The sequence below is a fragment of the Drosophila simulans genome, chromosome 2L (assembly GCF_016746395.2).
Source record: "Drosophila simulans strain w501 chromosome 2L, Prin_Dsim_3.1, whole genome shotgun sequence".
Lineage (NCBI taxonomy): Eukaryota > Metazoa > Arthropoda > Insecta > Diptera > Drosophilidae > Drosophila > Drosophila simulans.
In genome coordinates this window covers 3,057,740-3,078,938 of record NC_052520.2, presented here as the reverse complement: position 1 = coordinate 3,078,938, position 21,199 = coordinate 3,057,740, and the positions used below count along the sequence as shown (strand labels likewise).

Here is a 21,199-nt window from a genome sequence, read left to right as displayed (position 1 = left end):
CGGAGACACTGACTCCGAGTCCGAATCCGAATCTCTGTGCGCTGATGTTGATTGATCTTGGGTGGGGGAGAGTTTTCCACACCTGGTGGATGGTGGATGTCGGATGTCAGTGGTGACGATGGAAAGCCACCAACACTTTCTATTGGCTTTCGCAGTCAGTGTGTAATTTGCGTATTTTCAAAAGAGAAGTGATTTTTGGGGAGAGATGAAACACTTTATATATTATTTCATAGCCTTTATGAAACTACAAGTAATACAAAACTCATACGAACCTGTTTCAAAAACAATTACACCCATTCACACCAAATTGTCGGTGGTATTTGGGAAAATCCGCGCGCCCATGTCAACCAAACCAAAAAAAACCAAGCAGGACGAAGAATTTCTGAATGAAATCACCCGCTGCTGAGTTTTTCCGAGACCCATAAAAATCCAAGTGTGAAATGGGCTGGGAAATGGGAAAAGCATGGATTCCGGCCATATAACTACTGAGGTGGTCGGTTTCTCAGCCATAAAATGCAGACCCATCGCCATCAGGGGTCTGGGTCACTCCTTAGATATGTCACCAACTTGTTGCGATTCTACGGGAACAAAACAGGGCCGTGAGAATATTCTGTGCGAAATCAGGGGAAAATCCGCAACAGGATTTTCTCGGCCTTGCAATTAATTGGTCGTAGCTAATGTCACTTAATTGCCTAATTGCCATGAGAAATGCCGTCTTCAAAAGTCGTGTGCCAGACTTGTTTCGGTCGTGTGTCATTGAGTTTGTTTCAAAGTCGATGTGGATGAGGTCCACAGGTGATGCTGAAGGTCGGTCTCCCATTAATAATTATTATTAAATATGTTCTAGGAACATTCATGGAATTATCAGGGGGAAAATCCAATTGCAGTGCCTCAATAATGTCTGCAAAATGTCCAACTTGTCTTTGCCCAAATCAAAATGTCATTCGGAATGTTGAAAGCCAGCAATAATTTATGTAATAATTTATGCTTCGATTTGCTAAACATAACACATACATTTCAGACGAATCCGGTTTCGTTAACTTACCGTTTGATTGGTAAACATTGCACAATCAATTAATGTGGCTAAAATCGAACGCCATCATTTTATAGCCACTTTGCTGGTTGTCTTCGACCAATTTGTTCATTATTTTACAGCCTTAATTAATTTCCTGAAACAGCGGGTTTTGTTTTATGGAAGAGATGGTATTTCTTTCGTGGAAAACATAGAATATAAATCAAATCTGAAGTTAATCCTTCAAAGAAACTGCTCTCTCTGATTCGCTATCATCTTAGTTAGTATCTCATGACCAGTTAATTTACTTTCGATGTCTAAACATACATCCCGGGGTAATGATCTTGACGACAACTGCGGAAGGCTTGCTTTCGCTGCGAGCAATTGCGATGCCAACATAGCAAACATGTGCAAACATTGACAACTTTGTATGCGCGACTCTGGCTATGAATTTATGCGGTAACATAAAACCGTCAACGCTTGATTATGGCCACACATCGGATATACATTTGTGTATATCCATGCCGCAAAGTTTTGGGCTTGGCCACAGCTTCGATTTGGAATCGGGCAGACGGACGGCGGCATGGCTAGTAAGGAAATCGGGCCAAGTTATGGCCAAAGCAGTCGGCCTGGCTGGCTGGCTGATCGATGGTTTGATCATGGCGGGGTTGCTGAACTTCCTCCCGCCACTTTCCATGCCACATAAATATATATATATCTATATCCCCCCCAATCTGAGGTCTTGTCAAGGCCAATTTGTTGGCCAAAAAGTGGCCACGCATCCTCTCTAATTGACGGCCCCCCGGTGCGAGGAGCCATAGCTATCGGGTAATTGATGATGATGAGATGGCCCGCCTCTGACCCAAAGTGTTATTAGCTGGTGACGGAGGGCGTGGTGCTCTTTACACCTAGATATATAGCTTTCCCTTTTGTCAATGGAATTATGCAAAAAGAAAAGTACTCTCATTGCTGTTTTTTTTGTTTTGGTCTTTTTGCGGCCACGAAGCAATTACTCATGTAATTTTTTTTGGCCTGGAGAAGCGACGTGGATCCACAGCTGCGTGAATCACGGTTAGCTCATCATCGTTAGCTCATCTTCACAACAGCTAGATTTTCATCTGCCAGTTGATGAGCGAAGACTTTCGCCACACGAAGCTTGCGTAATCCTAGGGATTTGTTGGGTTACAATTTAATAATAGATGGCCCTTTCGATTTCGCGTTCGGCAATTCATAAAATGGTTACTCGTTGAAATAAAGCACTTCTGACTTTGCTATTTCTTGTGCCTTTCCAGAATCCCTGCGCTCTGGTGTGGATCAAACCGAACTCCAGGAGCTAAACAATGGACAATCCGCTAGCGGATGTCCAACTCCGCCGATGGCGCGGGACTCAAAACGTACGTCCATTGGAAATGAGTTACCCTGTGAGACGGAGGCCAAGTTGAAGCGATGCGAGGAGCAGCAGGATCCACAAGCATCCACGACGACATCACCCCTAGCGCTGATCAATCCACAGGAACAAGAGGCCAGTGTCCCGTTCAAAGAAGCAACAATCACCACTGCAAATGAGGTAAATCGATCTTAAATGTATATATATATATATATTACCGAGAAAAGCGAAAATATTTATATTATATTCACAATCTTCTTTATTTCCATATTAATTATTAATATTAATCACAATTAATTTTAAAAACCAGCCAAATGCCTTGTCCTTGCCCGACGAAACCAGCAATTCGATCAGCTCGACGACGATGCTGGCCACGCCCCGCGTAGATATAGCCGCCCAGTATCCCGTCCTGAAACCGTTCGCGGAGAAAGGAGAGCTGGACTGCGCCCGACTGGCCAAGTTCTTCCAGGACAACCAGCTCAAGCGGAAGGAGGAGCACCGCCAGATTATGGGCCTCGCCGTAATTGTGCAGTTCCTGTCCAAACAGGTGAGTCTTAAACTAGCGAGTAGCGAGTACTGAAGGATCAGTGAGGGATTTGCCAGGAACACAGGCGCCAGGGATTTATATCCCTGCCGTAGCCCTTTGAAGGCAAATCGAATAGATGCCGGTATAGACACTTTTCGCAGTCCTTTGTAATTGCCAGGCACATGTGCCGGATCGCCTCGGATCGGGATCACCTGCTCTAATAATTCCCGAATTGTTTCACATACACGTGCTCGTATGCGGGCCGCATTGTTTGAGAAATTTGCCTTAATCTACGCTTAAAGTTGAGCTAATTTTGTTTAATTGTGTCAGTGCCGGCTAAGCCGAGCCCCTGAAAACTGAGCCGGGGATATGGGTGCACTTTTTGTGTTTGCACTAATTAAAAACTATACGGAAATTGTCGAACAAAAGTTGGAAAAATCCCCCGAACCTCTACTATTCCGTATCCGTCCCTTTCGCTTTGTGTGGAAGCCTTTCTCCGGCGAAAAATGAAAGGGTGTGAGACGGTGGCACTTTCAACTTGGTCCACGAAGCAGCTATTCAATTAATTGTTTGCCATTTTTCGGTGTAAAGGATACTGATGGAACAAAACGGGGAATCATGGGTGTACGTGTGAGTTTTGGCGAGATTTCTGCTTGAAAAGTATAAATGTTAAAGGATACGGAAAAATGCGGCTTAGTGGCAGGCTTTTTAGTAAAATTTTACCTGTTATTTTGCAGGCAGGCAAACCTCACTTAAATAACAATAACAAGGCAATAAAAATCCGCGACAAACGCGAAAAACATTATTTTAACATTTGCATATATTGGCGGAGAAGGACCGCCTCTACAGACATCATCTACACACATCATAAATCGATTTATGATGATGTTTGTCTGCTGACTTCTCAACCACAATTGATTTAGGTAGAAATGGCCAAATTCCGATTTGCCTCAACTTGTCGGAACAACAGACACATTTCCCCAAGCCACCTACGTGTGTTACCGAAAATGTTGACAACTGCGTATGGCCATTGTCTTCGGGGCAACACATGCAGAATGCTGTCAGGATAATGGAAACAATTGCCAGGACCAAGCTGCTGCTGCTTCAGCTGGAAAATCAACCGATTTAGCCGGTCTTACGCAAGCTGAAAGTGACACAATACACAGAATGAAAGGATAATTCCTTGTGCCATTGTATTGATGTCATTTGAGTTGGCCATTTGCGAACGATTCTCTTCTCTTCACTTTTTTTTTTTTTTTGAAAGGAAAGTCATTAATGTGGGGAAAAATTCCAGAATCCCTTAAGCTGTTGTCGGAATTTTTGCACCTTGAGCTGGGGGAATTTGCAGGAAGTTGCAAAGTAGGAAAAAAGGAATTTAAATCATTTAATTCTTCAGCTGGCAAAATTGCTTTCTTTACCTAAGTAAAGACATATATAAAAATATATTTTCAATGATTCTTTTTCATACATATATAAGCTATTGAGACTGCTTTTCATGATTTTCAACAAGTTTTTTCGCCATTTTAAAAAACAAATCTGTAAATGGCATAGAATAAATTGCTTAAATCCTTTCGTTGCGCAAGCAATTTGCATATTTGTTCAGAGTTTCTTGTGTTTGTTTAAGGCACGTTTCGAAAAAACAAACCCGGCGTTATTAGAGGGAATTACGGGAGAGCACACCACAATATTTGGCTAACTTGTTGGACGCGGCTACCGGTCAGGCCGCAAATGCAAACATGCAGGGGATTTGTTTGGCCGGATGGAAAATTCCAGGGAACGCGGCAATCGCGCAATATTTTCCCACTAAAAGCCTAAACTGATGTTGCAATAGTTGCAACACAAATATTTATTTAGATGTGATCCAGCGAGATTTCACAGCTCGGTGTGAAAACCTAGGAAGCAAGGTAGGGACAAGGACATCACATCGTTTGCGGAAGGACCAGGCTCGTGTGCATTTTTATTAGGTTTTTACGATGCACTATTAAATGCGAAGGACAATCGCCGTTGCTTTAAATCCATAAATTACAAAGTGCGCTACGTGAAATTGCCTCAACTGCTGGCGAAAGGATTAAATCATCCAGTCGAGCCGAGTCGAGCCAGTTTCACGGCGGCAAGTCACTAATTTCAACACTTTAATTGCGAACACGTCCTTGTCAGGTAAATGTCGCTGTCTTCGACTGGCCATCTACAATCCACTCCGACTGTCACCCATCGAGACATTGAGATTTCGCCGGAGACAGCCACATGATGGCTATTAATTTGCTGGACAGGATCGACGGCGACGGCAGGCGTGGTTGAGGCAATTTGCAATCGCTGGTCGGCAACTCTTAATTGGGGATCAGATTTGGCTAGGCGACTATCGACCACAGCAATTTAAAATCAGTTAAATAATAATTTTGATAACTATAGTGCACACGGGACTTACATCTTAAAAACTAACCTAAATTATTTGCCTACACTTAAACACAGTTCTTTACGCTAATTTGTTAACTTAAGTGGCAACTAAACTCCTGTGCAAATTGCGATTTGCAATAGCCAGTTCGAATTTGTGACAGGCACTTGAGAATCGATTCCATTAAATACAGTGTGAGATCCTTCGAGGCGCTCCGAAACTTCGACACGCATCCACCCAAAGTGTTGCAGAGAAGGTGCGCGCCATTACGGCGGAATTGAAGTGCCTTCTGGACGCCCCAAAAACGGAAAATTGCTTTCCACGTTCAGCTGGCGGACGCGTGACCAATGCCTCGATGGGTTGATCCCAAACCACATGAAGTTGGCCAGCTAAGATCGCTAAGCCTTTGGGTGGATCCGCCCCTGAGAATCCTCGGTCAGGCAGGGCGTGGCCCACCAAAAGGGATACACCCACCCATTGCATGGCTCAGTTTTTTCGGTGCCTGTTCATGCTGGAGCAAGCATACCGAACCCTTCACCCTTTTCCCAGCATGTTTTTAGAATCGCATTTTTACTTGGTCCGTCTGCCTCGGAATCCCTTGTAAATATTTTGCTGGCCATATCCGGGGAGGTTTGTTTGATCCCTCGCTACCTGCGGAAGTCCTCCTCCACTCTGATCTCTTCCTACCTGCTGGTCTCTGCTATAAAAGCGGATGCTGGCCAAAAGTGGCCATCAGTCTACTACAAGTATTCGTGTTCAACACACAACTCTGCGCTCAGAACGAAGACAAAATGTTTGAGAATTTTGAGTTCACCAACGAGAATCTATCGGCACAGACCATGGATCTTGACATCGATCTTATCAGTTGGACCGTGCCCAGCACTCCGACTTCCACTACTACTACGGATAACTTTAACTTTGCTCAGGCATTCGAACAGCAACAGGTATGATTAGCATATAGCACAAAGTGGACACCAAAAATGTATCCAACTTATTTACATAAAGTAAGATTTTCAAGAAATGGAAAATCACTATATCCGCTAAATTGAAAGTAGTAGAAATTTATTGAGTGGGATTTTCCCGGCAACCTTTGGCCATGATACGAACCTCTCGAACGAGACCCTCAAGCCATTGTCTTGCCGCGGAAATTCCCTGGCTCAGAGACATTGTCTCCGCGACATTGCCACTCAAAAATTTGCCTTTGTGCGACCTCCGCGCAAACTCTCGAGATCGAAATGGAAATTTCTTTTAATTACCCAAAGAGGCTACCTGCAAGGACGCCGAGTTTATAGCTGGATTTATAGCGACTCTAACCGTGGCTGTTTGTTTCTTTTTGGGATTACAGCTGGATGCGTTTGCCTGCAAGGAGACCAAACATCAATGCGCCCGGACCAAGGAAACGCTGGAGAAGACTATATTGCTGCTACAAGATACGCAAAAGGATTGCGAGCGACTACGCGAGGATCTGGAGGATAAGGGCCTAGAGTGGACTCAGCGGCAGCAGGAAAAGGAATATCTGTATCGCACTGAACTGAAGCAAGGTGGGTACTTTGATTCTTTATGCTCTTATGAATGGTAGCTAATAAATTCCCTTCTGCTTTTCAGCTGAAGAGAAAATATTGGAGGTGCAATTGCGTGCCAAGCTAAAGTTCTGCGAGCTAGAGTCCCAACTGCGTGCCAAGGACGAGGAGAGCAAACAGGCGCAGGAGGCCTACAGAATGGAGGTCTCCCACAAACTTGCACTAAAGCAGGAACATCTGCGCACTGCCGAGCAGAAGATCCAGGAGCTGCAGACACGTCTTCAGCAGGTGGAGACCAATGAGCAGGGACACCGCGAGGAGCTGATCCGCAAGGAGAACATTCACGCCGCCCGGCTGGCCGAGGCCAATCAACGGGAGCAGGATTTGATCGACCGGGTCAAGAGCCTTACCAAGGAGCTGAATACCCTGAAGGCCAACAAGGAGCACAACGAACGCGACTTGAGGGATCGGCTGGCGCTGTCCCAGGACGAAATCTCTGTGCTGCGCACATCCTCACAGCGCCGCAGCCCCTGCGCCAGTCTGCCGGAAAACGCGTCCGCCGAACTCAACCGCTTGACCAGCGAGGCCGACAGCTTGCGCTGTGTGCTTGAGCTCAAGCAGGCGGAGATTTCCGCCCTCAGCAAGGCCAAGGCGGATTTGATTCATGAAAGCGAGGAGCGGCTTAAACTTAGTAACCGCGTGGCTCTTTTGGAGGCGCAAAACGAGATGATGCGCACCGAACTGGAGGCCAAGACCGAAAAGGAGAAGTAAGTAGCAAGATGTTTTTACTTTTGCATTTATAAAGATCTCCAATTCACGTTCACTTGAGTCAAAACTAACCCACATTTGATCTCTTCCAGGGAAATCCAGCAAAAGATGGAGGAACTTCAGAAGGCCTACAAATACGAGAGCATTAAACGCACGCGGCTGACGTATGACAAAGAGGAGCTACAGTACCACCTTAAGCAGAGATCATTGCAGCTCCAGTCGGCTGAGTCAAAGTTGCTAGATCTTTCCACTGGTTCCCACGATAACAGCCTATCTGGCCACAGCCGATGCAGCCTGGGTCGCAGTGGCCTGGAGATCGCCGTGACCAGCTCCTCGCCCACTTCCCCAGTGATGAAGGGAATGATTGAACGGAATGATTCCGTCAGCTGGACGCTAGAGATCGAAGATGAGTCGTTCAAGGGCAACACTTCAAAGATTGTGCGCAGGGCGGGATCACTGCGAAGCAACAACGAGCGGTGCCCCATCCAGCGGCGACAGACATTGACAAGCAATGGCCACTCCAATGGGACGGCCACAAATGGCGGCTCTTCCCCCGCTCATCCTAATCCCCTTAGCCAGAGCATGTCGGCCACGGCCCTTCTGAGAAGCAGCTGTAATTCCGGGGAGTCAGAGGGTCGTCCTTTGTCCCGGGCTCGCTCCAAATCGATGTGCATCAAAGCGTCCGCCACCAGTCCGGCTGTGTGCGAATCGTCTGGTCAAAGGAAGAAGCCACAAGACGAGTTGAATCTGGCCGACTGGCCCGAGGATATTCCCCTGTGCTCCAGTTCACCACAAGCGCCGGGAATAGAGATGCGTCCGCGCAGCTCCACCATGAAGCTAATGTCCAGCGAGGCAAAGAAGTTCCAGGAAATCCAGGAGTCCGCCGGCGAGGCCATGGTCTCCGGTGCTAACTCGGAGGACGAGAGCTGTTCGGCCTCATCCGAGGACATAATGCGCAGCTCTTCCGCCTCCAGCACCGCATCGGGTGGATCCCTATCCAAGAGGCCAAAGCAACCACCATCCCGCATGTCCATCGAGGAGGCTCTGCCCTGCACCCCCATGGAGGTAAGCTGGTCAGAAGACGCCACCGATGCCAACGGACTGGCATGACATGCTGCCTACGAGGAGCACGTCGACCAGATCGCCGAGGCGGCTGAAGAGGCTTACGAGAGCGAGGACATTGAGGAGGATCACGATGAGCTGATCGTGGGCGAGGAGCAGCCGGAGCACAGCGACAGCGATGATAGCTTCTAAAGCGCTAAAACCAATTTGTAAAACAAAATAATGAGGCAGTTAGAGTCGGCACTTGCGGCGAAGGTGGAAGTCATAGTCGGAAGCATAGCTTAGCGTTTTCACTTCTATAGACCCCGTACATAAACTTATAAAGATACACAAAAATATATAATGCTAATTCGTACGTTCTTAACTGAAATGATTGTGTAAATAATTGCATTTAGCAGTATGGTAGCTCATAGAAGGCGCTCATGAAATATAATAATAATCTAACAATTAGTCGAGCACAGCAAGCGGAGCCGTCACAGCAACTGGGGGGAATTGAAAAACATAAACGAGGGATGTACTTTTTTAAACGGGCGCGGACGAGGATCGAAGCCACACCCACACACAAAGCTAAACCAAGTTTAGAGCGTATAGCTGCGTATTTAGAACAGTTTCAAACTACACAGAAATCAGTAATGGGTAGAGCATTTAGATGAAGCAGTATGAATATTTGCATAAAACCAACAAACTTATTACTATACCACACACTATAAGTATTTGTATGACTAGCGATATTGATATTGTACTCTAACCGCAACTCGCAATCGCCGATGTCGAACATGTTACTCGATCCAACCCAGATACTAACCTCTCTTGAGCTCAAATATACCACTCACTCGATGTCCTTAATTGAAAACCTAATGCCACGCCTATATTATAATGTACCAATTAGAGTGTCAGAGGTCTGAAGCTGCATCGCCGACCGAGCTAAGCTTTAATTTGTGTTTTATATATGTATGTATTTATTATTTAGTCTTTAATGCCTTATGAAAGCGTTAAACAAATGCAAGAAATTGAAATCACTTAGTTCGTACGGAATGAGTTATATATTAGTTCTAGCCTAACTACATTAGTTTATGTTACGTTTTTATTTTGTTATCATTGAATTGTGTCCGAAATATGCGAGTTTTATATGTATAGGTTCAGGATACGCTAACTTTGTAACATGCAGCATTGTCATTAACTTTTAAGTATGTTATTTTTATTATGTGTGAGATATTAAGAGCTCCCGGCACCCATCAAAATGAATATTATGTAAGAGACGGTGCGGAAACTGTCAGAAAATAAGTTGCAAGAGAAAATAAGTAAAATGGTACAGTTAAAAAATCACTATAAATATTTTTTGCTAAATAATTTCAGAACCCTTAAATAAATAAGTAATTGTTTCAAAATGCATAAATTTTTTTATATTTTCGGGTATTGGGAATGGACCAGAACCATTTAAATCATCTACAATAAGTTCTCATCTCGTCACGCTCAACTTCGGAATTTTGCTAAAACGAGGACCCTGCCCATCTTGTACAAATAAATAAAACAGCATTTTTTATTTTTTAGTATGGTGTAATTTTAATATCCACAATATTCATGAGTGATAATTTTTGGGCGATTATTTTATACATCAAGAGAGATAACGAATGTTGTAGTCTCCTTCTTGGGTTAGTTCGAGGAATGAAATTCATTACATGCGCGACTACAAACTGTAGGCTTACAACTAGGCAATAAAACTATAATATGCGACATACATTATAGATAGAGCATAAAAGATATATTTGGTAAGTTGGGACGTCTGCTGCCGTCTAGCTCTCAAGGAATGTCGGGTACTGAATTGTACGGTGCACAAAGCGTTAAGTGTTATGGACTGGGCCTCTCATCTTGCATCATTTCAACTGCCCGGAATCGCAGCGACTGTAGACTAAATTTTGGACCGAAGCCTACAGCCCTGCAAGACAGCAGTTAGGCAGATTCAAGCCGATCGGCGCAAATCCAATCTGTTGACTTATCTCTTCTAGCTGTGCGTAACTGGGATGGGGCGAGCCATTCCTTGCAGCTCAACAACGTAAATTCATTCACTAAGTATGCTAACTAGGTGTCGATGTGTTCCGTGGTTCCACATGGTGCATAGAACCCGAGTATTGGGTGTGAGTGACGGTGAGAGGGTGATGATCGTGTGGGTGTTGTGCTATGCCACATCCACAACTCTTATTCTAATCCTCTTTCTAGCTTAGTTAAACAGACGCTTCAGTATGCTCTGGATGGTCTTCAGGGACTGATCCTCGATGAGGAAGGTGCGGTGGTTGCCCTCAACAGTGTGTACTTCCACGGGCTTTGTGCAGACCTAAGAATGTGAATAACCATTTAGAATTTGCGTGTTTATTTTGGGTTATGTTGAAACTCACCTCCTTAAGGCGATAGTCCTCGTCCAGCTTGGCAGAGTTGTCTGTGGGCTTGACCAAGGTCACGTTCGTCTTGAGCTTCAGAGTAGGCTGGTAGCCATCGGCCAGCTCCAGTTTCTTGTAGAACAGAGTGGCGGATTTCTTGATCTGCAAGTTGGCGTACAAATCGTTTAGTAAGTTGTGATATATATTTGCAGGAGTCTCTGTGCTCTTACCGTTTCCACGGGCTGTGTGATCTCATTGCTCATCAGCTCAGCGAACCTCTCGAGTTTCTCCTCCCATGTGGGGATCACTATTAGCAGACGCACCAGCTGTATAAAAAATGAATTTTTAATTACAATTCGAACTATGGCTAAATTTAATGCAGCTACTTACCGCTTTGTAGTCAATGTTGGCCAGCACGATTCCAAAGTAGGCCAAGCCGTAGCTCTGGTTGTCGTTATCGGCGTTGGTGCCGTCAGTGTAACGCTGCTTGAAGCTGCTCGTGTACCAGTTGACGTAGCTTGGGGCTCCGTCCAACATGATCACATTGGCCACCTCGTTGGTCTCTTCCAAAATACCGGCCATCACGTAGGTGAGCAGGCAGCCGAAGGAGTATCCTGCTAGCTTGTAGGGACCCTTTGGCTGGACGGTGCGCAGTTGCTTGATGAAGAACTTGGCTGCTGATTCCAGAGAATCGGAGGGCACGGCTTCCGTGAACTGCAGTCCATAGGCGGGCACCTCCAATCGCTTGGCCAGCGGCTCCAGTGCGGAGGCGAAGCCCTCGATCGGGGAAATGAAGAAGATGGGGCTCTGTTTGCTGTTTGCAGGTGCCTTTGTGTCCAGTTGAACAATTGCCTCGGTGGGAATGAGGGACGTGGTGAACACCACCTGCGTTCCATCGCCCAAGGGACTAGCTGTGCGCGAGGATCCACCAGAGGTAATGTTTGCCTCTGGGACTCCAGCGGCGGCTGCGGGAGCAGCTGCGGCTGGCTTGACATCAGCGCCACCATCCATGGCCTTGAGGGCTCCGAAGGTGAGCTGACGGATCTCCTGGGCGGACAGAACAATGTCAAAGTTTCGCTCCAATGTCTGTTTGATCTCAGCGCTCATCAGGGAGTCCATTCCGAGATCAGCAAGCGATGCTCCGTCCTGGATATTCTTGGTGTCCCGGAGACCAAGGATGTTAGCAATGGTGGCAATTAGGCTGACTCCAGCCGACTGATCCGACTTGCGCTTCTCGGCCACAACCATGGAGGCAACCACGGGATGGGGCTGTTGCAGGAACAGGTCGATGGTCTGCAGGCAAGAGGGCATCCTCTGGGGCAGGGTTCCTCCAATCACGGTGTCATTGTCACCCAAGTTCTCCAGTACCAGACCGGTGTCTCCGATGGCTCCCCACTGAATGGCGGTGCCTGGGAATCCGCTCACCTGGCGCTGCTCGCAAATTCGCTCCATTGCGGAGTTGGCCAATCCGTAGTTGGTCTGACCAATGTTACCACGACCGCAGGAAACACTGGAGAAGCAGATGAAGTAGTCCAGCTCTGTGCATATAGCGCGAGAGAATTGATCCAGGTACTTGGTGGCCGTCACCTTGGGATCAGCCACTGTCTTGAAGTCCTTGGCGGTCTGATCCTCGATCAAAGCATCGCGGAGAACAGCGGCCAGGTTGAAGATACCTCCGACCAAAGCCAGTTTGTTGCTGTTCTCCAGCAGCTTTTTGGCTCCAGCAGCGGTGGTCACATCACTGGTGTCAATCACCACCTTGACGCCACGTTCCTGCCAGCGACGGATCATCAGACCCTGGTAGCCGGTCTTAACTCCGGAACGAGAGGTCAGCACAATGTAGCGGGCTCCACGCGTCACCAACCAGTTGGTCAGCTCCAGACCGAATCCTCCAAGACCTCCAACCAGGATGTAACTCTTCTCCGGGTGCATGTAGGTGCGTGGAATGGCGTTGATCAGGCGCGGCTTGGGCTGCAGCGCCTTCTTGCCTGCCTCCTCATCACGCACCTTGATCACTACCTTGCCGATGTGCTTGCCAGAGGCCATGAAACGGAAGGCCTGCTCCACCTGCTGGTCGTTGAACACCGAGGTGGGAAGGGGTACAACGGCTCCGGTCTTGATGCCCTCAGCGACCAGGGAGACAACCTGGTTTTGCATCTCCTCCTCGCCCTCCATCACACTGTCAAGCAAAATGCCGTGGAAGGAGGTGTTCTTGAGGAAAACGGACATTCCGAGTGGGCTGTTGTTGCTCAAATCGAACTTGCCGATCTCCAGGAAGCGCCCATTCAGACCCAGGCAGCGGATCGAAGCCTGCAATTTCTCCTCGGAGAGCGAGTTCAGCACCAGATCGACTCCGCGTCCCTTGGTCTCGCGCAGGACCAACTGCTCGAAGGAGGTGTCTCGGGAGTTGCCGATGTTACGCTCCTGCAGCTTGGGGAATCGCTTCAGCAGGAACTCGCGCTTTTCCTTGCTGCCCACCGTGGTGAACACGGTCAATCCATGGGCCAGAGCCACAGAGATGGCCGCCTGACCAACTCCTCCGGAGCCAGCGTGAATGAGGATCTTCTCACCCTTCTTCATCTGTCCTCGCACAACCAGAGCGTAGTAGACGGTGGAGTAGACGCAAGGAACGGTCGAAGCCTCTTCCATGGTCCACTTCTCAGGGATTTGCCACATCATGCGCTTGCTGGCCACGCAGGTGGTAGCCAGTGATTTGGCCGGCACCATGGCCATTACACGACGACCCTGGGTATCGCGTCCAGCGAACTCCAGACCCAGCACACAATCTTGCTCAGCCAGATCTCCAGGCAAGGCATCCGCGGCCAGCTTACCAGAGGTCAACATAACGTCACGGAAGTTGATGGGCGCATAGTAGACGGTGCAAGTTTCCAGGTTCTTGTCGACAGTTGCAGCGGTATCCGCCTGGGCAGCCTCGATCCACTTGAGCGAAGCAAGATCACCCTTGACCAGAGCGTTAACATAGGCGTGCTCCACTTGAAGTGTGGCCTGCTGGGTCTCCAGTTTCAGGTGACGGAAAGTGCCCCAAGCGCCGTTCTTCAGCACGTTCGAGATGAGGTCCTTCTCCAGCTGCTGGCGGTACAGGGTCGATGTAAGGGAGAACTTCTCAGCCTTGGCATCTTGCACGAAGACCAGGCGAGCCAGTTTGCCGCCATTCTCGTTCTTGATGCAGGTCATCAGACCCACGGCTCCAAACAGCTCCTCTCCCTGGCAAACCACGTACACATACTGCTCCTCCGTGGCAGCAGTAGCCAGAGCGGCCTTCAAGTCATCCACCCAGTTGAAGTTCTGCTCGGTGGCCACAACCACAACGGACTTGCGGGTTTTCAGATCAACAGCCTTGCGGGCGAGGGCCAGGACACGGGTGGCTCCTAGACTCTGTTCCTGAACGGCAACGAATCCAAATTTGGTCAGCAGGGCACGGCCGGTCTTGGTATAAGTGGGCAGCGTCTCCTCAAGGATCAGGAAACCGTTCTCGCGAATGCTGGCGATGGAGTTCTCCAGGGTCTTGGTGTCCGGTCGGGAAAGGACATCGATGCCAAAGACGAAGTGACAGTTCTGCTCTACCGGTTCCTTCAGCACATCCTTGGACACAACTCGAACTCCTGAATCTCCTAGGGCGGCGGTTATGGTCTCCTCATTGTTGTTCGAGGTGACCACAGCCACATCACCAGTGAGCACGGGCTCACCCTCGATAATTTGCAGCAGGCGGTTGGCAACCAACACGTCGGGGTTGCGTCCGTTGGCCAGTTCCACGCCCTTTAGCTTGACGGCTCCGCTGGAGTTCTCGATGATCACCTGGATGGCCACATCCAAGGCATGCAGGCGAGCCTTCTCAGAGTTCTCGTTCAGATCCGTGGTGTTGATGTTGGGCACAAACTGGTAGCGCTCCAGAGTGGGAGGTGCCTGTGTGCCAGGACGACGCTGGGCGAGATTGGCCTTTAGACCGCGCAGCTCCACGCCCGCACTCTTGATCACGTTAATGTCGCTGTACCACTGCACAGGTAGTCCAGTCTCAACCTGTTCCTCCTTGGTGAGGGCGCTCAGCAATTCAAAGTGCTTGGCGGGATTGATCACCGCTCGCTCGATGCGAGTGGGCAGGTACAGCTCACGAAGGTTCTTGCTCAGGATACTGAACTGCAACATGGTGTCCATGAAGCTAATCCAGTTGTCTACCCACTGAAGCTTTCCAGTGGAGGCCACCGTGTCGGAACGAACAATGCCGCGGAAAATTCCAGCATAGTCGTAGCCTCGGAGGCGCAGCTCCTTGTAGACATCGTTGGTGCCTAGATCCTTGGCAACAGCGCTGGGAGTTTGCTCCTCCAGGGGCAGCTCCTCGTTGTCAATAGACTCGGGAATGGTGATTTTTCCAGAAACCGCCAAGCTACCGCTCTCGCAAATCTCAAAAGCGCCAGTTCCATCGAAGAAGTTAATGCCAAACTTGACCACTGCGTTCTTGTTAAGAATAGTGGCGCGGTGGAATACGAGGTTCTCCATTACCACCGGGGTCTTGTGGAACTCACTTCCCTGCATCTTAGCGAATGTCTGCCAAGCCAGAGTCATGTAGCCAGTGGCCGGGAAGAGTATACGTCCGTCGATCGTGTGTCCAGCCAGGAAAGCATCATCCTCCTTTGAGAGATCGACTTCCACGATGGTCTCACCAGAAGAAGTTTCCTTGCCGAACTTGGCCACCAGCCACTTCTGGGTGTGGTCCCATCCGACCTTGGAGTTCAACATGGGGGTTCCACGACCCACCGGGTAGCTAATAGGACGCACTAGAGTAAGTACCTGAGGTTGGGCTCCGGCGGCGAAGAGTTTGCCCACATTGGTGAGGAAGAACTCAACGTTGTTCTCGTGGCCGCGCTTCACCAAGCTAAGATTGGTGGCATCAGGACCCAGGGCGCGCTTGAGGATAGCCTGGAGCAAGCCGTGGGGAGCGATCTCCACGGAAATGGCGTTCTTGGGAACGTGCTGAAGGGCCTCGTGGAAGAGCACCGGCGACAGCAGATTGTTCACGTGGTAGGCGGCCGAGGATTGCTTGGCCACCGGTGTGTTCCAAGCGGATTCTGGGATGCTGGTACTGATCCAGCGGGCGGTACGGTTCTTAGCGTTGGGAATGATCTTCTCCAGGCTCTTACGTAGTTTGGGTCCAGCCTCAGCAATGTACTTGCTGTGGAAAGCGTAGCCGGATGAGTTCACAGCCTTGGCGAACACTCCCTCCGCATTCAGTTTAGCGACCAGAGCCTCGATGGAAGCCTCCGGGCCAGAGATGGTGCAGTTGTCCTCGCTGTTGTGGCACACAGGGAAGCAATCGCTGGGCACACGGCTGTGTGCATCTTCCCAGCTCAAGCCCACAGCTGCCATCTTGCCCTTGGCCAGTTGGGTGTCCAGAATGCTCTTTCCTCGCCAGTAAGCAGCCAGCACGGTCTGCTCCGGGGTGAAGCAACCATCGGCGTAGGCGCATCCAAGCTCTCCCACCGAGTGTCCGACAATTCCGTCGGGGTGGATGCCCAGCGAGCTGAGCAAATCGGTAAGAGCCACCTGCATGGCAGCAATCGAGATGAACGAGTTCAGAATGTTTTCGAAGCTCTTGTCCGTGGAACGGGTCAGAACATCGATTAGATCCACTCCCTCGGGCTTTAGGACATCGGCACACCTCTGAATGGTCTTGGCGAAGGCCTCGATCTGCATCAGATCCTTGGCCATGCTAGCCCACTGGCTGCCCATGCCGGAGTAGATGTACCAAATAGGACGCTTATCGTCGTTGGACTCGATCACCTCACGCTGGTGGGTGCCCTTGCTGCTCACCACTCCGTAGCCACGGAAGAAGTGATTCGGAATAGCCTTTGAGTGGATCTCGTTGATCAGTTGCAGGTACTCATCATCATCGGCATTAGTAGAGGCGGATTCGAGCAACTGCTCCACAGCCTCAAAGGTGCGTCCTGAGGCAAGGACCACTTTCAGTGCTCCATCCTTGGGGGTCAAAGCCTTGGGCTTGGGGTTCGACTTTAGGATTACGTGGGCGTTGGCTCCTCCGAAACCAAACGAATTCAGGCCGATGATGCCACCGTTCCACGGCAGATTCCTGTCGACCACCTTGAGACGTCCATCAACGAGTCCATAAAGATCGGGGTTCGGCTTGTTGTAGTGCAAGTTACCGGGAATGACGCCCTCCTCCATGGCGATCAGGATCTTGGCCACAGAGCAGACACCGGAAGCGGGCTCCGAGTGACCCATGTTAGACTTGACCGATCCAATCAACAGAGGGGTCGTACGGTCCTTGCAGAAGAAGTCAGTGATGGAGTTCACCTCCTGGGGATCGCCCACCTTGGTTCCGGTTCCGTGGGCCTCCACGTAAACCACATCGGCGGGGTTAAGACCAATCTCTTCGTAGGTTTCGCGGATCAGACGATTTTGCATCTTGCCAATAGGGTAGGTGATGCCTTGCTCCTTGAAACCATCCGTATTGGTGCGCACATTGAGGATGGAGGCATACACACGCCTGGCAGCCGAGGTGCGCTGCAGGAGCAGCACCACACATCCATCGGAACGGACGTATCCATTGCCAGACTCATCGAAGGCCTTGCAGCTGCCGTCCGGGCTCAACATGTTCAATCGCTTGAACTGCAGCGACATGGTGGGCTTGAGGATCAGTCCAGCTCCGGCGACCAGGGCGTTGTCGACCTTTCCTTCGCGCATATCGGAGAAAGCCTGTTCCAAGGCGTAAAGAGAACTGGAGCAAGCGGTGTCAATGCTGTAGCTGGGTCCCTTGAAATCAAAGGTGAAGGAGATGCGGTTGGCAAACATGGCACGGGCACATCCTGTCAGGCCGTAGCCGTTCACCCGGTCGGCATCGCTGCACCAGTGCTGCTCAGTCTCCGAGTTCGACACACCGATGTACACACCAGTGCGAGAACCGCGCAGATCACTTGGGTTTAGGCCAGCGTCAATGATAGCTTCATGGGTGAGCTCGAGCAGCATGCGGAGCAGTGGGTCCATGCACTCAGCTTGCTTTTGGTGCACACCGAAGAACTGCTGGTCGAAGTTCTCCAAATCGCTCTCCTTGAGCTTGCCAATCCTGTCGGGAAGTCCATACAGACCTGAAATGAAGGTTGTAAAGTCATTAGTTAGTCACTACTCAAGAATGGTATTCTTCATGAGAAGTGCATTGGTAGTTGATCTTACCACGCTCCCAACGGCGGGGGTCATCGTTGACCATGTCGACGCCGTCGAAAAGGTTCTGCTTGAACTCCTCGATGGTGGAGCTCTCCGGCAGACGGCCAGAGAAACCGGTGATGGCGATCTCATCGTTGAGGTGCTGCTGGCGGGGCACATAGTGACCACCACCCAGGTCCAATTGGGGGGCGGCACGCTGTGCGGGCTCAGCGGTGATGACTTCCTCGGCGAATCGGGCGGGCATATTGATGGATTTGGGGTTGAATTGGGAGTTTAGGTGGTCCTGTCTATCGTTGGGTGCAGAGTGCGGGGTGGACGAGGAGGTGCTCGGTGTTAGCTGCGCGTCGGTATCCCGGAAGGCGTCAGGTTGCTGCGAATTCTGCTGCTGCTTGTTGCGTCTGCGGCGTCGACGGCGATTGGCGCGAGCGCTCTTTCCGTTGTTCTGGGTGCTGGGTGAATGTTGGGGGTGATGGTTGCTGCAATTGTTGGGCTTGAAAGCAACAGGATGCGGCTGGTCCACGGCTTGCAACAGTTTTAGTTGTAGGGGCTGCAATTGGAGAAGAGGACGCGAAAGTCTTGTTAGTATTAATAATTTCGTTTATTAAATATTTTAAAACTGTGATCATTCTGCCACATCTGCAACTTTTCTGCCACCCCTCGCTGTTAAGCAAAAGCTCTTCGCCACCCGCAAGCGCAGAGCTTTCGCTCTCTGGAGCGGGATGCCGGGCGATTAGTTTTTTTGTTTGAATGTTCAGCTGGTGGAAAGTTGGTGTAGAAATTGCAAATCAGGTGATGCCGCGCCGGCGGAGCTTTGACCGCGCATATACCGGCACACGGCATTATTTGTTATGGGCGGCCTGCCGCTTTGAAGCCAGCGACTGGGCTGACAGTTAACAGCAACTTGTGGCAGTCGCGTTAACAGTGCAACACCATTCGCGTTAACATAGGCCGCACACACTCACACCGAGCGACAGCGAACGGCAAGCTGCTTTCTTATTCGCCGAGAAACTCGTACGATGTGCGAAATCGAATGATTCAACAAAAGAAGGGAAACTATATAATGAGCGGAGCTGGCGGAGTCGCTTTAAGCTGAAATCTGGGGAAGCCGAAAGCGTCGTTAGAAGAGGAAGAACGAGAACATGAGCGGTCAGCAACACAGCACAAATAAACAGTACACTCAGAACAAAATGAAATACGAATCGTGCAGACGTAGTTTCTTTGGAATTCAAATGCTATTGATCATGAATGTATATATTTAAAGGAACCATTTTCATATGATAACCCTTTTTCTTTGCGTGTAGCCACTACAAATTGCCGGTAAAAATCGGGCGACTCAGCAGGCTTATCTATCAAATGGCCGTTGGCTCGGCCAGACTTCTATGTTTATGTTTTGCTATTGTAATCGGCATCCGAATCGGAGGTGGGTGCCAAAGAGAGCGGCGTATAGTCAAGTCGCAGCCCCAAAAGTCCCCACCGCCATGTGTGTGTACACACACACACACAGACACACGAGCTCGACGCGTGTACCATTTGTTTAGTGAGATAAGGTGGCGTGATTTCTCAAGTTCATTGAAGTATTATTTTCCTAGTCTCTCCAGATCGGTTGATCTACCGGTGAATAAACTTGCAATCCGATGGTGAGAACTATCCTTTTACAGCAATTGAACGGGGTATATTGATTTGTCGATGGCCCCCGCCCCCAATCGATCCATCCATCATCAGGCCATATTGCGAAAGTTGCGTCATTGGATATGTAAACACGGGCGACAAACATAGCCCCCTCCCCTTTCCACTCTAAACTGTGTTTGTTTATGCACTCGGTTCCATTCCCGCAGCCATCGATTGGGGCCCAAAGTACTGCTGTACGCGTCAGCACAGCCCCCGCCCGAAACCCACATCCAACAGCCCAGCACATCGAATGTGGCTGTGACGCTTCAAGTTCATGAACAAGATGATAACGCCTCTGACTGGGACTGGGCCATGGGGTGATTCCGAAACGCCCTGGTGGTGATAAGAGTGATAAGGCAGCGCTGCCTACTCATACGACTGTGCACCTGGATCGGAAATGTTTGATCGCCGGCGGACGCGTGTTCTTCAGGAAGCGACGACTCTATTAGCCGATAAAGATTAGCCAGACACTCGAAATTTTCCAATCACACAATCGCACGATTCTTGTTTGTTTTTGGCTGCGGAATCGGGGAGTGTGGCCGCCTTTATGGGTTGCTGCTGGGTGTTGTTGTTTTATGCAAAGCGATCGCTTGATAACTCACATTGAACTTTTTGGGCATTCAGCTAGTAGAGCTAAGCAGTTTCTGAGAAGTATTTTACTTTAGGTGCTCAAGTTTTGCATTTGATTTTGTATTTAAGCAAACAACTTATTGTTATTGCACATTTATCACTGCAATTTCAAATGTAATTACAGTAAAATTTATAATATTTGTTTGTTTGCTTGACTTTAGCTAAATACGCAGAGGTTAGCTCTATTTTCGTATTAAAAGCAATTTCAAATTTAATTTTTAGTAACTGTCTTAATGGCTGTGCAGTTAGCATGGTTGTAAAATAATGAAAATGGCACACGCAACCGGAAAATTGTTGGATTTGTCATTTCAGAAGGTTTTGGTTTGTCGCAAAAATGTCACCGGACTTATTTACATGGGAATATTTAGCAAGGATTTCCGAACTGCAAAAGGACTATAACGTTGTCTGCCAAGGAAATCGTAGAAATAAACCAGCTCCTGCGTGGCAATTAGAAAGGGAAACCCTATCGCGAAGCCCCTACTATATGGAGCACTTCTTATAACGGCAGACGCGAGGAGACTGGGACTTGGACTTCCCCACACCGCCACCCCCACAACTTGCAATTAGCGTGTAATTTGGTGTCTCAGCGCAGCAGGAACTGCTGTTTTGGGGGGCGTTTGGAGTAGTAGAACAACACTTCTAAGGGTCCTAAAGGTCAAAAGCAC

General features: G+C 49.1%; 2 protein-coding genes across 9 annotated transcripts in view; one reads left to right on the top strand and one right to left on the bottom strand.

Moving 5' to 3' along the window:
- Positions 1–10,059, top strand: part of LOC6730818 (protein MLP1) — a 72,260-nt gene extending 62,201 nt beyond the window's left edge. For 7 of the 8 annotated variants that reach the window (XM_039294965.2, XM_039294962.2, XM_039294970.2 and 4 more), the window contains 5 exons: positions 2,305–2,579; positions 2,710–2,946; positions 6,663–6,858; positions 6,923–7,604; positions 7,698–10,059. In XM_039294965.2, the coding sequence (XP_039150899.1) occupies positions 2,305–2,579; positions 2,710–2,946; positions 6,663–6,858; positions 6,923–7,604; positions 7,698–8,715 (2,408 nt within the window). In that variant the 3' untranslated portion in view covers positions 8,716–10,059. Of the gene's footprint in view, positions 1–2,304; positions 2,580–2,709; positions 2,947–6,056; positions 6,262–6,662; positions 6,859–6,922; positions 7,605–7,697 lie in introns of those variants that run through there. The other variant, XM_039294977.2, reaches the window with a different exon arrangement.
- A 144-nt stretch (positions 10,060–10,203) lies between these two features.
- LOC6730817 (fatty acid synthase) lies at positions 10,204–18,783 on the bottom strand. Its single transcript, XM_016179470.1, has 5 exons — positions 18,246–18,783; positions 11,433–18,160; positions 11,273–11,368; positions 11,061–11,204; positions 10,204–10,999 (listed from the first exon to the last, which is right to left on the bottom strand). Exons 1-5 carry the CDS (start codon positions 18,478–18,480, stop codon positions 10,886–10,888), a joined length of 7,317 nt encoding a protein of 2,438 aa, XP_016023242.1. The 5' UTR covers positions 18,481–18,783; the 3' UTR covers positions 10,204–10,885.
- Positions 18,784–21,199: the final 2,416 nt, after the last annotated feature.